Source organism: Cavia porcellus, unplaced genomic scaffold, assembly GCF_034190915.1.
Source record: "Cavia porcellus strain 051 isolate PalLab524CR breed Dunkin Hartley unplaced genomic scaffold, mCavPor4.1 scaffold_25, whole genome shotgun sequence".
In the NCBI taxonomy this organism is placed as follows: domain Eukaryota; kingdom Metazoa; phylum Chordata; class Mammalia; order Rodentia; family Caviidae; genus Cavia; species Cavia porcellus.
In genome coordinates this window covers 13,836,004-13,851,177 of record NW_026947508.1, presented here as the reverse complement: position 1 = coordinate 13,851,177, position 15,174 = coordinate 13,836,004, and the positions used below count along the sequence as shown (strand labels likewise).

At 50.2% G+C, this 15,174-nt stretch overlaps 1 protein-coding gene and 1 long non-coding RNA gene across 2 annotated transcripts; one reads left to right on the top strand and one right to left on the bottom strand.

Moving 5' to 3' along the window:
* Positions 1 to 1,789: 1,789 nt before the first annotated feature.
* LOC134472934 (uncharacterized) lies at positions 1,790 to 5,243 on the bottom strand. Its single transcript, XR_010042968.1, has 3 exons — positions 4,857 to 5,243; positions 4,414 to 4,619; positions 1,790 to 2,208 (listed from the first exon to the last, which is right to left on the bottom strand). It is a non-coding gene; the product is annotated as an uncharacterized LOC134472934 (long non-coding RNA).
* A 755-nt stretch (positions 5,244 to 5,998) lies between these two features.
* LOC100733605 (aflatoxin B1 aldehyde reductase member 3-like) lies at positions 5,999 to 14,638 on the top strand. Its single transcript, XM_013153977.3, has 7 exons — positions 5,999 to 6,324; positions 9,717 to 9,904; positions 10,081 to 10,185; positions 11,395 to 11,491; positions 11,724 to 11,823; positions 13,364 to 13,493; positions 14,227 to 14,638. The coding sequence occupies exons 1-7, from the start codon at positions 6,111 to 6,113 to the stop codon at positions 14,386 to 14,388; spliced, it is 996 nt and encodes a 331-aa protein (XP_013009431.2). The 5' UTR covers positions 5,999 to 6,110; the 3' UTR covers positions 14,389 to 14,638.
* Positions 14,639 to 15,174: the final 536 nt, after the last annotated feature.

Here is a 15,174-nt window from a genome sequence, read left to right as displayed (position 1 = left end):
GATGACGACCTTTCTAAACAGAATTTGACCAACTGATCCTAGAAGTCATACAGAAATTTTGTTTGTTTGGTCCTTTTGAGACAGGGTCTCACTGTAGTTCAGGCTTCCTACGGAAATTTAAACTGCCCAGAACAGCGCAAGGATGCAGCCTTGCAACAGTACAAAGATATAGATGACTCATATTTCCTGATTTCCAAAGGTAGCATCAATGTACAATATTGAGGACAGTGCACTATTGGCCAAAGGATACACAGAAATCGATACAATGGAAGTGGACATGTAGTGACCACAGATTTTAGAGAAGAGTTTCAAGTCACATCAATGGGAATTGCAATCCAGGGAGTTGGGTCTGGCGATGCATGCCTATAATCACAGCTTTCAAGAGGTTGAAGCAGGAGGATTGTTGCAAGTTCCAAGCAAGCCTAGGCTGCATAGTGAGTTCAAGACTAACCTGAACTACACAGAGAGAGAGATCCTGTCTAAAAACAGGCGGGGGCCAGGGATACAACTCAGCAGCACAACCACATATCTGGCAAGCACAGGTCCTAAGTTCGAAAGGAACTTCCAATATCTCTACTTTGATTTTGTCTTTCAGTACTGGGGATAGTATCCAGGGTCTTTGCATGGACCTACATCCTCAGCCTTTTTAAAACTTCTTTCTTTTTGAGACAGGATCTCATTAGTATGCTAAGTTGTCCAGAGTGTGTTTCTGCTTGTTGATCTTCCTGACTCGGCCTCCCAGAGTACAGGGATTATAGGCCTGTGTCATTCTTCCTCGCCTAAACTTCTGCTTGGGTTCCATGAATTGGCTAGAGGAAACATTTGATTGTTACTGGAATTCACTGATTTTCCACTTGAAGTTCCTGATATTAATATAAAACTCGTATAATATTGTATATATTTAAGTATTTCTGTTATTGATACCAGTATGATGACATCACTGATTTTCTCAGCTGATGCAAATAAGAAAACTTAGGGTTAAAGTGAACAAATTCACTTTAGCTAAAGGGCTCATCTGAGAAGTGTGATTGCAACACATAGTGAATGATTAAATGAAAAACATTAGTTACAGTACAAGATAACATTGCTGTTAATCACCCTCACAATATTCTTGCCTGCCTTCAAATGCAGTATCTCACCATTCTTTCCACTTTTTTGTTTTTTGTTTGAGATACGCTCTTACTATGTGGTGCAGGCTGGTCTTGAACTTATTTATGTAGCCTAGGCTGACCTGGAACTTATCGGGGTGATCCTTGTGCTTCAGCCTCCTGGATGCGGGGATTCCAGCTGTGCACCGCCACACCTGGCTTCTTTCCACTTCCCCAAGCAGTCCTGGGAGTCTTCTTTTTTTTTTTTTTCCGTCTTCTGACACAGGGTGTCCCTATTCAGTTCATGCTGGCCTTGAGCTCACTTTGTAGCCCAGGCTGGTGTGGAACTGGCAACGATCCTCCTGCCTCAGCCTCCTGAGTGCTGGGATTACAGGCTTGAGCCATCTCGCCCGACTTTTGGGAGTCATATTTTGGGAGAGTCTGTAGTTGAATTGTTATGGCTGTTTTGATGTCCTGAGTCTATTCAAAATGTTTCCTTTTCATGGTTATTCTAACTTTGGGAAGAGAAAGAAGTCACACAGTGCCAGTCACGCAGTAAATAAGGCTGAAGAGGACACAGTGCGATGTTTTAACACAGTTCTATGAAGCAGCAGCGTTCACTGTGCCTTTTATCACACCTTGCACAGGCAAATGTGAAAGAGGATTTCAAGAACTCCTGCAGACACTGGCTAGATGATTTGAAAGGGTGTTAGAAGTGATGGGAATAGTGGCAGTGTGTTTTACTGTAATAATTTTGTAAATTTGCATATTCATCATATATTTTGATCATACTATGTAAGAATAAAAAGTTAGGTGCTATGAAAATGAGCCTTCTCCTGGTACCAGTAAAAACGAAAAAGACAAAAAAGAAAATGAGGGCTGGGGACTTAGCTCAGGAGCACAAGTGCTTGCCTTGCAAGCAGGCAGTCGTGAGTTCGATCCCCGGTACCGATAAAAAGGAAAAAGACAAAAAAAAAAAAAAAGAAAAGAAAATGAGCCTTCTGCATTCTACAAATTGAATCTTTATCTTTACAAACATTTATGTCAAGATTTACATTGGGCTTATAACTCAGTGGAAGAGCAGTCTATGCCAGGGCTTAGGTTCCATGGCCAGCACCACCTAAAAAGAAATAGGAAGAAATAAAGATAGAAAGAAAGAAGAAAAAACTAATGAAATCCATGAAGCCCATGCAGTGCAGACATTGCCTCTCATATGGCTGGATACATCATTGGGGACAGATGGTAAATACTAAGAATTCCTGTTAATAGGTTACATGTCTGTTTTCAACTTTCTTCACAAGTGACAGTGCTCAGTCTTCGCTTTTGTAACACAGGATTTAAACACTAGATTGCTCACTTGGATCAGCGCTTCATTAGTGATTTACTGGGCATCTTCGCCTCCCAAGTTGGAGTCTCTGATTATGTCTTTGACTGGTGAATCTCATTAAAATAAGTGCGCTTCTGTGCCAATAGACACCCTCGCTCAGGGAAGGAAATAGCGTCAGAGAACCTGAGAAAGTAGTTTTGGCTTATGACAGCCACAGTGGAGAAAAGAGTGTTCTCTCCAGAAGGTCTCTGCTTGTTTGTTTGTTTCGCAGTGCTGGAGAATGAAAGCAGGACACGGAGCTGCATCTCCGGCCTAACCCTAACCCTAACCCTAACCCTTTGCATTCCTACTGAGTTAGGGTCTCAGCGGCCAGTGCTGGCCTTCAATTTTTGATCTCTCTGCCTCAGCTACGGGGTAGCTGGGGTTAAGCCTGTGCCGAGCTTGTCTTCATGTTAAGGTCCCGTTGCTCTGGCTTGTGGATGAAGAGTGCTCCTGCCCTGAGACTGACGTCACTGTGAGAACGGTTGAGGATCCTGTCTGCAGAGTAACAGCTACTCCTTATTGGGCTGCATTACTGAAATGGGCCTTTAGAATTTTTTCTCAGTAAAGTGCAAATGCTTTTTGTTTTTGTTTTTTGTTTGTTTGTTTGTTTGATCTTTTTCGTTTTTATTGGTACCAGGGATCGAACTCACAACTGCCTGTTTGCAAGGCAGGCGCTTATGCCACTGAGCTAAATCCCCAGCCCCAGTGTGAATGCTTTCACACGCTGGTGAGATACACTCATGGTCCCCTTGGACTTGTGTCCATACACTTACTAAAGAGCATTCAGGAGAACTCATCTGTACCCCAAAGGCTGCAGGAATCAAGGAATTAGAGTAAAACCACACAGTGTAGAGGAAAAGCCAAAACACAAACCCTCTTCCCTGAAGGACTAGCACGATGCTATTTCTCTGTAACATCCCTGTGTAGAGGTGACAGAGTTAGCAGTGGCCAGAAAAGCACTGTGGGCTACAGAAGCCAAAGTACAAGGTGACACCTGCACTTGCTGCATCTGCCCTGAGCTGGAGGTGGAGTTGTCCCCACTCCTACTTGCTCTTTTGTCAGTGTCTGCCTTTCAGTATTGAGCCTGAAAAGATGAAATTCCAAGTGTTTTCATGCGGCAAGGTAGACAACATGCATCATCTTCCTTTTACATGGTTTTAGAATTCCCCTAGGTACCCAGGCACAGAGGTGTACACTTGAAATCCTAGCAGTGAGGGTGGCCGAGGCAGGAGGATTGCAAATTTGAGTCCCACCAGGGCAACTCAGCAAGATGCTGTCTCCAAATTGAAGGGAGGCAGGGGACTGGGGAGGTAGGTCAGGGATAGAGCCATGAAGGGTTAACAACCCTGTACCACAAAAACATTTTCCTAAATGATTTCGCTAGACAAAGTATCCACAGATAGATGCTCACACATTTGCTAAGGAGAGCTAAGTAGCACATTCTTATAACGGCTTCCCTGTGAGGAAAGTCCTCATGCTATGTGACTTGGGACAGAAAAACAAAACTGGATAGCTCTGCATGAGGCCGAAATTCAAGCCATAGGCCTGAGACGACTCAGACTTGCCTAGCATGTGGAGCTCAGGCATCCACCCCAGCATCGCGAAACTAAGAAACAAATGAATAAATCCGTGGAGAAAAGGCAAACTCTATCCCTCAAGTAATTTATTTCTTAGAAAGATTTCTGACTATATAGCCAGACTGTTCTCAACCTGTGAGCCCAAGCAGTCTTCCTGCCCCAGCCCAGGGAATAGCTGGAAGGGCCGACACACACCTCCAGGCCCTGTTCTTCAGGTAATCTTTATGTGCTACTACGGTGACACCTCTTAAAAATATTTTATAATTCATGTATAGAAAACTACTGGCTTAAAGCCTCCAGTCCTAAAAGCCCAACATTAGAAAACCTCAGAGCAGGACATTCATCCTGTGTCTTGAAATTCTATTACCTTGTTTCATACCTTGGTTGACGAACTGAATTCTTTCCATTTGGCGTGTCATCTTTTGCCTAAATCCTGAAAGAATTCCATTCATGAGCCGAGGTACCACGGTCTATGATCTGGGCCAAGCTTTCAGGCAAATAGGGACATGTCAAAGGAGCATCAAATAAGAAGCACTGAAAGTGGTCCCAGCAGCAAGCAGGAAGCCAGCTCTCCTTTCAGGGCCTCTGGAAGGAATCACAGGTCTGTGCATTAATGACACAGCTAAGTGGAGCCCTTGGCCTTTGCTCACTCCTGAGCTTTGAACTTCCTGTTCCAGTGCCTGCCCTTGGAGCCCATTCATGACTGCACCCTGTAGACAGACCTGCACAGTTCTCGGGGTTTGGATATTTAGAAGCAGCTAAGTAATCACCTCAGGACCACCATGTAGAACACCTCCACTGTACACCCCTCCAGGATCCTACCCTCAGCCTAGCAGCAGCCCCTGGAGCAGCTGGTCTCCTGTTTCTCTGGTGCTCTCTGCAGGAATGTCAAGGAAATGACCCCATGCACTGGGTGGCCTCTTCCATTCATCTGTGTTGTTGTGCTGATCACTAGCTCACTTATTCGTGCGTTCTGCACTGAAGGGACAGTTGGCTTTTTCCATGTTCAGTCACTTAGAGGGAAAGGAAACAACTATCAAAACTTGTGTCCCAGCACTGCAGAGCTGAAGCAGAAGGATCTCTGTGAGTTTGAGGCAGGTTTTGGCTGCATAGTGAACTCAAAACCACCGTGGAATACCTAACTAAACCCGGCCTCAAAAAGAGCCCAAAATGAAAAAAAAAAAAAAAAACAACAGGTACAGGTTTTAGTGCACATAGGTCTCCCTTCCCTTGAGTAAATACCTAGGACTGAGATTGCTGAGTCATGATGATAGGTGTGTGATTAACTTTTAAGGACAAAGTTATCAGGTTTTTGTCAAGGGTAGGTATTGCTGGCATGGAACCGGGCCTCACCCATGCCAGGCAAGCCCTCTGCCAGCACTGTAATTCACTTGCAACCCTAACAGTTTTAAGAGTTAAAAAAAATGAGAAAAAATGTTTATGCACTACATGCACACACTGTCTGTATCCAGCAGACTTCATTTTTCACGTGGGTAAGTCCAAGTTTCCTTCTGCCTAAATACTATTTTCAAGTATTGCCTGTGCTGAAAGCTTTCTTTGCAAGCCTCAGCTCTGAGAGTGCATGGTGGCCAGGCAGCCAGAGGGTCACCCATGTGCTGATTTCTCCAGCAGGAGACAGACTGTCCTGACTCAGGACAGCTCAGGGGCAAGGCTGAGAAGGAGGTCAGGGAGCCCCAAGGAGTGCCAGCCCTAAGGCTTCTGGTTCCTTCACAGCCCTCGGACAGAGCTCACCCATCTGGACCTGGAACCAAGGCCCAGATTACGCGTTGACCGCCAGGTGGCCGCCAGGCACCTGGCACCAGCTCCGCGTGCATGCACTGCACTCCCTCCCTGGCACACTCCAGCCCTCTAGCCCTGCTGTCCCCTTCTGGCCCAGACCCCTGCACTATCTCTTCCTGCTTCCCTACAGGGCTCCCCTCAGCAAACGCCCTTCTAGTGGGCGGGGCCTCCCCTTTTTAAGGGAGCCCGCGCACTATTCCCAGCGCAGTAGGGAACTCCTGTGGGTCACTATTGTGCCGTCTGTCTCCTGTCCCCGCCGCTGCTTCTGCTGCCGTCATGACCTCTCTGAAGTCTCGGGTCCGGCCCGCCACGGTGCTGGGCGCCATGGAGATGGGGCGCCGCATGGACGCGTCCTCCAGCGCCGCGTCGGTTCGCGTCTTCCTGGAGCGCGGCCACACCGAGATAGACACGGCCTTCATCTACAGCGATGGCAACTCCGAGACCATCCTGGGCGGCCTGGGGCTCGGGCTGGGCGCCCCAGACTCCAAAGGTAAAGGCCACCATGTTCCTCTTAGACCCTTACAGTGCAGAGCTGACCTCTGCCCAGCACAGTAGCCTCCATCCTTCTCCTGGAAATCTGACCTCCCCTGCCCACCCCAGGGCTCTGTGAGCCCCAGGCAGCAGACACCTGAAGAGTTTGTTTGGTTTTGTTTTTGAGTCCCCCCCCCCCCAACTCCTTTCTCTTCCGGGAAGATGCACAGGGTCCTCCCACAGTGATGCTCAAGGCTGGTCTAGGTGGAACCATCCTGCTGTCCCCCCCCTGGGGGCTCTCAGAACTTCTGAAGCTGGTGTCTGGCAGCCCCTCCCTTCTTCTCCCTCCTTGCTTGGCCCCTCACCTGCCACACCTGGCCTGATCTGCCTTAATCCTTTCCTTATGGCCTTGACATCCTTCCCTGACACAGCCCCTGTTGTGACTTTGGACCCTGGGGGAGACCTGTGTGCTCAGTTGCTCCTGCCAGCCTTGCTCTGGGCCCAGGTCTCTGCTCCTAGCAAGCTACCCCGCATCTGGGACCTGGCAGTGTCTCCAGCTACACTGGGGTTGTTGCAGCTGAGGGTCCCTGTGCCAGGCTCTGTCTGACGCTGTGGCAGAGAAATTCACGTGAACCTCTCTCCTGGAAGCTGAGGTTCTAGAGATTGTTGGGGTTCCAGGGGTGCACTCCTCGGCCAGCCATGGAAGAGGGCACCTCCCAGGGGGATCTCTAAAGATGGGGTAGACTTTGCTGGGGGAATGAGGGAGAGAGCGCACTGTGGACAGTGGCATGGGTGTGCTAAGCCAGTGAGATCTGGTAAAGCCTGGGGGTTGGAGGGGACCTGTGTAGCCTCCAGGAAGATGGGTATGGGCTGGTGGAGGTCACTCACTGGTCTCCTGCTATTTAAAGGGCTTGGAGGCATGTTAGCCTGCTGAGAAGTCTTAGCTGTCACTTTTTCTTTAGAAACAGGGTCCTAAAGTATAGCTCAAGGGCTCCTCCTGTGTGAGCCTTCCCAGGGGCTGGGGACTAGAGGTGTATTCCACCATATTGAGCAGGGACTTTGTTCTTCTATTTTATTATTATTCTTTCCCCATTTAATTGCACAAACGAATGGGATTTACTACTCTATATTTCTATACATGTATGTATGCTACTGTGTGTATTTGCCATATTTTTTTTACACTGGCCCCTACTTTTTTTTTGCAGTCCGTGCCTTCACCCTGAGCTACATCCCTAGTCATTTTTATTTTTCATTTCAGGACAGAGTGTCTGTAAATTGCCCAGGCTGGGCTGGAATTTGTGATCCTCTTGCCTTGGCCTCCCGGAGTGCTGGGGTTGTGTGTTTGTGTGTGTGCAATGACCAGGCCCAACTGTTTTCACTTTGTTCTTTTTTTTTCTTTTACAAAAGATTTCACTGTGTAGCTCAGGCTGGCCTTGAACTTGCAGTGATCCTCCTGCCTCAGCCAGCTCAGTGCTGCATTTACAGGCATGCCCCACCGTATATGACCTCCCACTTTATTCTTTTTGTTGTTGTGGTTGGGTTTTTTTGCTTTAATTCAACATAACTATGCTTACAAAAATAAACTTCTATTGGTTAAAAGAATGCATTTTATCCTACCTTACATAATATCAACCAAAAAGTTGGCACATGGTCTAACCCACGTTGCTGTTAAAGGCCTCCTGTGCCTCTGCTCTCTCTGCCCAGCTCCTCATCCTCCCCTACCCACCCTGCTCCTTGATTCACAGCTTGAGATTTGGAACAGGAGGAAGTGAGTGCACTCAGTGCTGAGCCCTTGTCAAGCACCTGGCTGCCTCTGGCCTTATTCTCCTTTTCATTGTCTCTAAGTCTTTCTTCCCCTGTGTCTCTGAGGCCAGGACCAGCTGGCCTGCTCCACAGACCTCAGATCTGAAGTGGTGGATGGAAAAGTTGCTGATGGGTGTTTTCTTGAGTCCACCCTCTCCCGGGTCTCAGAGGCTGCCTGGACTGCCTGCTGCCCACCCAAGTGACCTTCCAGGCCCAAGTGACTTTCCCAGGGTGCAAAGTGGGAAGAAGACCGTCCTCTCACTGTTTGCTTTTATTAGCCTTTGTTTGCAGTGCACAGGGTTTATGATCACCTTGTGAAGTTGGTATAGCCACATAGTCCAGCCTGTTTCTTTTTTTACGTTCCCTCCCTTTCCCTTTCCCTCCCTCCTTGTCCTCTAGTTCCAGGTCCCAGTTTTCCTTCTTGCTCCTGTCATTGCTCTTGGCTCATATTATGGCACACAGTGTGCATCAGTGAGGTCACAGGCTCCTGAGCATGGTGTGGCTCTATTGTACCTGTTTCCCCTCCCCTCCTCCCCAGCCCTGTGCTTGTTCCCTTGGTTTCTTATCCTGTTGCACCAAATCCACCACCTTGTCTCCTTCTATCCATCTTCATTATTCTCTTTGTTTGTACTTTGGCTCTCCAAAGTGAGAGATACAATACAGTTTTTAACCAACTAGGATTCCTAACAGGGCGGGCAGGACAGTCTGGACTCCCATAGACGGCCCAGAGCTGGCCCCATTTCCTGGGAGAAATCTGCACAGAGGCCCACGACAGGCCTCTCTATCCTGGTCCCTCTTCAGTCTCCTCACTGCTCTTCCTGTTCTAGACCAGCCCTTCATCCCTGGCACATTTGCAGTCCTCCTTCAAAACTAGCCGCTGACCTTGGAGTTCACGTCTTCAGAGCATCAGGGGCTCCCAGGGCCCTCTGAAGGAAGACTGCACGGGTGCACTCGGGGTCCTGTGGCGTGTACCCCTTTCCCCTGCTGCTCTGCTCCATGGACTAACAGACTAACATGGACTAACTGGCTTGGCTCTCCTGGGCTTTGTCCTGTGCCTCACTCGCTGCAGTGACTTCCGGCTTTTCACATCTTGACTCCAGGTTTTGCCCCAAGAGTCCAGCTGTGATGCCAGGTTCTTTTTGTTGTTGTTTCTTTGTTTTCAAACTAAGACTCTAAGCAGAGCCTTCCTGACTCCCAGCAGGCCTCATCTCACTGTGCCTAGGCTCCCCCACACCTTGAGCCTTTCCCTGCCTCTCCATTATGACTCTGAATCTTTGCAAGATGAGAGCTGCTCCCTCTGCCAGCGCTAGCACCAGGTCTGCCACAGCCTCGTATGTCCTCAGCACACCGTGGACATCACCAGCTCATGCCGACCTTGCTTACCCAAGTTCCGACCAGTCCTCCAGGCTTGCCCTGTAAAATGTGATCATTTTCTCTCCAACTTTCCAGTAGGAGGACTGAGTCTCTGATAGTACGTAACTTAGTCACGGCCAAAGAGCTAGCAAGGGCAGAGCTGGGATTTGAAGCCAGACTGTACTTTATCCATTGCTTAGCCCCGACATCTGATGTGTGGACAGCTGGCCTGAACTTGTGTTTCTGTCCCCTCAGTGAAAATTGCCACAAAGGCCAACCCAGTAGGTGAGAATTCACTGAAGCCTGACAGTTTACGGTCTCAGCTGGAGACATCACTGAAGCGGCTGAAATGTCCCCGAGTGGACCTCTTCTATCTGCACCTGCCTGACCATGAGACCCCCATAGAGGAGACACTGCGGGCCTGCCACCAGCTGCACCAGGAGGTGAGGGGGAGGTGAGGAGGGTGTGGTGTCCACCTGCTCTCATGCTGACACTGCCAGAGCACAGGAGGCACCAGCATCCAAAGCAGAGCTGGGGTGACCCCACACAGGGTCCTCGCCCCATCTCCCCTGCCTGAGTCCAGGGCTCAGCTGGCTCTCACCTTGCCTCTCCCCTGCAGGGCAAGTTTGTGGAGCTTGGCCTCTCCAACTATTCTTCCTGGGAGGTAGCTGAGATCTGTACCTTGTGCAAGCAGAAGGGCTGGATCCTGCCCACCGTGTACCAGGTGAGGGCTGCCCGGGTGCCAGTGCTTTGTGGCTTTATGTACCATATCTCTGCTGATCCCTACTCTCCTTTGCCCCTCGGAATGCCCTGTGTCCGTACCCAGCAGCCTCTCCCGCCTCAAAGCCTATGGGTAATGCGCAGGTAGCCTCAGCATGAGGCCCTGCTCCCCTGTCTGTGCTCCAGGCTCCTGCTGGCTTCCTGCCTGAGCATGAGCTCGGACTTCCTTCCACACCACTCTGCACTTCAGCCTGAAAAGCTGCAGTGGGGTCCCTGGGGGAAGGGCTGAGGTCTCCTTTAGGTGGCTGGTCCTTGGGAAGCCCCTCCCCAGTGCCCTCGGGTGTGTGAGACCTCAGCCATACTCTAGGCCTTTCTCACCCTTCATTCAACAAGATTTGTACACACGTGCTTGGTGCCAGGCCCTGGTCACAGACTGAGTAGTGCACTAAGGTTGCCTGTTTGTGCAGTTACACTTGTTTCCATTCTTCTTGCTGTAACCTTGCACAGCAGGAACCTTCTGCTTTAGCTGTGGCTCTGAATCCAGCTTCCAGCCATAGTTGGTGCATGTGAATGTTCATTGAATGGATGCCTTTTTCCTGAGAATAAGCGCCCTTCTCCACAAACACGACATCCCTTGTGTCTTAGTTACTCTTTCTGTTTGCTGAGACAAAATAACTGACACCCAGCGTTAAAGAAAGAAAAGTTTACTGAAGTTGCCAGTTGGAAGAGATTTCAGTTGATAGCTGGCTGGCTCCAAGGCAGGGAGGCATCACCGAGGGTAAACAGTTCCTGGTGTAGAAGGCCGAAGGCAACCAAGCAGCGAGCAGCAAAGTAAGCAGGCCGCACATGAGGACTGCGGCCCTTTCTGGCTCTTGTATCCCACCAGGATGCCGGCCTTAGGGAGGTAGCACCCACACCTGGGGCTGGGGGCTTCCCATTCTCCACACCCAGAACTGTGGGGAAACCGGTCAGCGGACTTTGTTTAGAAACCACATCTCCTTTATCCCAGCATCACACACTCTGGATCCAGCCAGCTCTGAAAACCCTCCTGGATGACTGCATGAGCTTTAGGGGGACATCTACACCTCAGCCATAACAAAACCCTAATTGTCACAGTCCTGTGCCCTAGGTCTAGGCTGAGGCTTTGAAGGAATAGTTTTGTGGTACCTTCCTTAAGGCATCCCCTCTTTCTAATTGACCCTTCTCCCTGCAGGGCATGTACAATGCCACCACCAGGCAGGTGGAAAAAGAGCTCTTCCCGTGCCTGAGGCACTTTGGATTGAGGTTCTATGCCTTCAACCCTTTGGCTGGTATGTGCATCCCGGGAACAGTTCCCTTTGGTTTGGGTCAGCATTCCTGGTTCTGTGTGTGTGCCTATTCCTGCCTCCATGGATGCTCATTGCAGGCCTAGGTGCAGGGAGAGCTGTGGCAAGAGTCTGGGCTGCATCCCACAGCCCTCCCAGCTTGCTCCCCTTCCTCCTCTCCAGAGCTCCTAGTCTTTGGGATGGTGTGGGACAGGATGTGACCACAACCTTCTTGCAGGTGGCCTGCTGACTGGCAGGTACAAGTTCGAGGATAAGGATGAGAAACAGCCTGTGAGCCGCTTCTTTGGGTGTAAATGGTCTGAGATGTACAAGAATCGGTGAGCTTGGGAGATTGAGTGGGAGGGAAGGGGTGTGGGTCAGCTAGGCTTGAGGGTGGAATTCCTTGAGGCTGTTTTCCTGGGGCCGCCTTTCCCCTCATGCTCCACTTGTGTCCCTGGATTCCCATGAACTTTGCAGAGTTCCCTTCCTCCTTGTTGTCCCCTCTGGATGTTTCCAAAGCCTGATCATTTATTGGGTCCTCATCATTGCAACCTTATGAACTGGGGAGAAACTGGGATTCGGTGCTGACCTTGTAGACTCCAATATTGACCAAAGAGCTGACATCAGTGTCTCGGTTCATAATTGAACAGCCCCGTTGGAGTCAGTGTTGTTGTTTGGTTTTGTTTGAGACAGGAAACAAGGTCACTTTACAAAGCCACGCTGACCTTGAACTCTTGAGTGGGTCTTTCTGGCTCAGCCCTGCCAAGTACTGGGATTATAGGCCTTGGCCTGGAGCCCCTGGATTTTTCTTTTAATTTTTAAAAACTGGAAAATTTTTTGGCTGGGTGGTGTTTGTGATAGGCTCTTGCCTGGTGTGCCAGAGGTCCTGTGTTTAACCTAGCTCCAGGAACACAAAAACAAAATCAATGTTAGATTTTGAAAAATGTATCAAATTGGTTTATGGCAACTCTTTTCCAAGTTGCATTTTTATAGGGAATTTTTAAAAAGCCTTGCAGCTTTCTCTTGTGTCAGCATTTACTGTGGTTTCACTCAAGTATTCAAGTTTGGGCATTCCTTAGTTTACCCGACCAAGATAGCCTGTTGCCTGTTGGAGAACTAGTATTTCCTTATTTACAGAAGTCAGGGCTAAGTTCTGGACACACTGTGACGTGTTTGCTTTCAGTTTCTCCCCTGGGAGAGGAAAGCACGCTTCAGACTGGAGGCTCCAATGCCAGTTTTCTAGAAACAGCCAACGTGGAGGCAGCAGAGCACCGAGTGTTTGCTGAGGCCTTGTGCACAAACCTGTGCTTTAGACCCTGAGTTGCTCTCCCTGCCCCGGGGTTTCCTATCCTCCTGCCCGGACCATGGGTCACCAGTTGCTTTTTGCCCAGTGCAGGGCCCCCGGCCTCAGCCCTGGGAATCAGGGTCCTTCATAGTCTCTGAAACCTCATGTCCTGTGGCCTCTATGTGACTGCCAGGGGAGATTTCCTTCCTTCACTCCATAGGTAGGTGAGGGCAGCAGAGGGGCTTTCCTCAGCGATGGCCACAGGAGCTGGACTGTAGCCCAGGACTTATCATGGTCATTTCTGTGAATGTGGTCACACAGCGGGGGTGCTGTTGGTGCTTGAGGGTCCTGATTTGGGGAATCCTGTTCTCTTCGCCTGGTGACCATATAAACACCAGAATTCATGCCCACATGCCTGCCAAAACCCAGGGTGAAAAAGCACCCTGATGAGAAGCCTGAAATCCGTGTGTGTCCTGATAGTTTCAGTGGAGCCCTTCCACTTGAGGACCCTGGCCCCTTGTGCTGGGTCCTGACTGGGCTCCACTGAGTCACCTCCAGATCTGACCCCCATGCCGCCCTCCTCCCCTGCTCAGCTACTGGAAGGAGCACCAGTTTAAGGCCATCGCCCTGGTGCAGAAGGCCCTGCAGGCCACCTATGGCGCCAGCGCCCCCAGCATGACCTCGGCCGCCCTGCGTTGGATGTACCACCACTCCCAGCTGCAGGTAAGCTGGCCGGTCCTGGGGTCCCCACTGACTTTATATTTGTGGTGTGAATTGGTGGACTAGTAAAACCAGGAGAGAGGGCCACAGTTATTCGGTTGTTTCTGATGTCACTTCTCTTCTTCCTCCGCAATGTCTCTGTGGCCCAGCTGTTTTGGTGGCAGTTGTTTTCTTAGAGAAGTTCCTGAAGAGGCAGGTTGCAAGTTCCGTGTCTTACACTGCCCCTGTTTAGGGAGGTCCCCTTCACTTGTCTGGTCCCATGGCTGCCTGTGGTGGGAAATGATGTGGGTTTGGCTCTGAGATGGCATTGCTTGTAACCTGGACAGCGCCCGGCCCTGTGTGTGGAGCTGGGGCTTTCCCCTCTGTCCCGCCTTCTGTGTCCCTTGTCCCTTGCTCTGGCACAAACCTTCTAGGGCTTCCATAGTGAGCTTACATGAGGGGCAGGCAGGAGCAACGACTTCACATCTGTGATTGCCAGCACCCTGCAGGCCAAGGCTGAAAAGTCTGTGACCATCCCAGCTTCCCCAGCTGCTGAGGCCTCTGGATGAGAGCGGGGGCACAGCTGTGAGAGGCAAATGCTAGGAGCATTTGGGGGCACCAGAGCTTCTCGGTGGAATTAGAGCCAGGCTTCAGGAAATGACAGGGATCCCCAGTCTCAGCCTGCGTGTGGAAGGAGGGCATGTGACTGAGGCCTCTGCGTCAGCAGCGTGCTCGAGTGTGGCTTCTCCCCTTGCAGGGCACCCACGGGGACGCGGTCATCCTGGGCATGTCCAGCGTGAAGCAGCTGCAGGAGAACCTGGCCGCTGTGGAGGAAGGGCCCCTGGAGCCGGCTGTGGTGGAGGCCTTTGATCAAGGCTGGCACCTGGTTGCCCACGACTGTCCCAACTACTTCCGCTAGGCCTCATGTGACTGAAGGTGCTGGGGGTGTCTCTGTCACCCTCTGATGCTCTGGCCCTGGCCGTTTTGCCTTAAGCTGCCTTAGCAAGGTCTTTCCTGATTGCCTCAATCATGAAGTCTTCTAGATCCCGGCCCTGCTCCCTGCTGTGCAGGCAGCATGGAAAGGCCAGCCTTGAGTCCTACAGGAGCAGTTCTGTCTCAATAAAGCAGCCCTGGGCCCAGCTGCCGTGCTGGCCTGGTGACACACCTGCTGTCTTGTCTGCCTGCTGTCTCTGCTGTTGTCACCCTGCCTGGGGCCTCGGCGAAAGGGTGGAGCCGTGAGCTGGGGTCTCCAGAGGGCAGAGGGTGTCAGACAGGATCAGGGGCACCCTGGCCTTGCAAAGGTCCCCTGGCTTCTTCTCCTGAGCCCCACCTGACCTCTCTGTCTCCTACAGTGAGAGGCAATGTGGGTGAGGCACCATGGAGTAGCTTTTCTGTCATTCAGGAGTACAGCACCAAATATTCCAAAATCGAACAATTTGGGCTAAAATTACCATTAAATTCAACACTAAGCTAAAGAAAAATGCTTCTCAGAATATTGTAGACTTGTTTTATTTGATTCGTTTTATTTTTCAGGAGAAGTCCTGCTATGTTTCCCAGTTTTGTCTAAAGCTCCTGGGTCAAATTATCTTCTTGCCTCAGCCTCCAAAGTCCTGGGGCTTTAGATAGTTGGCATCAGGCCCAGCTTTTGGAGCTTTGCTTTTTTTTTTTGAGAATCTGTCTCTTTACTCTTATGTTAGCTACAACT

Bases quoted from the DNA above. Each gene is read 5' to 3' on its own strand.
- LOC100733605 (XM_013153977.3), top strand. From the start codon at position 6,111: ATGACCTCTCTGAAGTCTCGGGTCCGGCCCGCCACGGTGCTGGGCGCC. The intron at 6,325-9,716 runs GTAAAGGCCACC...CTGTCCCCTCAG, and splicing joins GGGCGCCCCAGACTCCAAAG to TGAAAATTGCCACAAAGGCC. The intron at 11,492-11,723 runs GTATGTGCATCC...ACCTTCTTGCAG, and splicing joins TGCCTTCAACCCTTTGGCTG to GTGGCCTGCTGACTGGCAGG.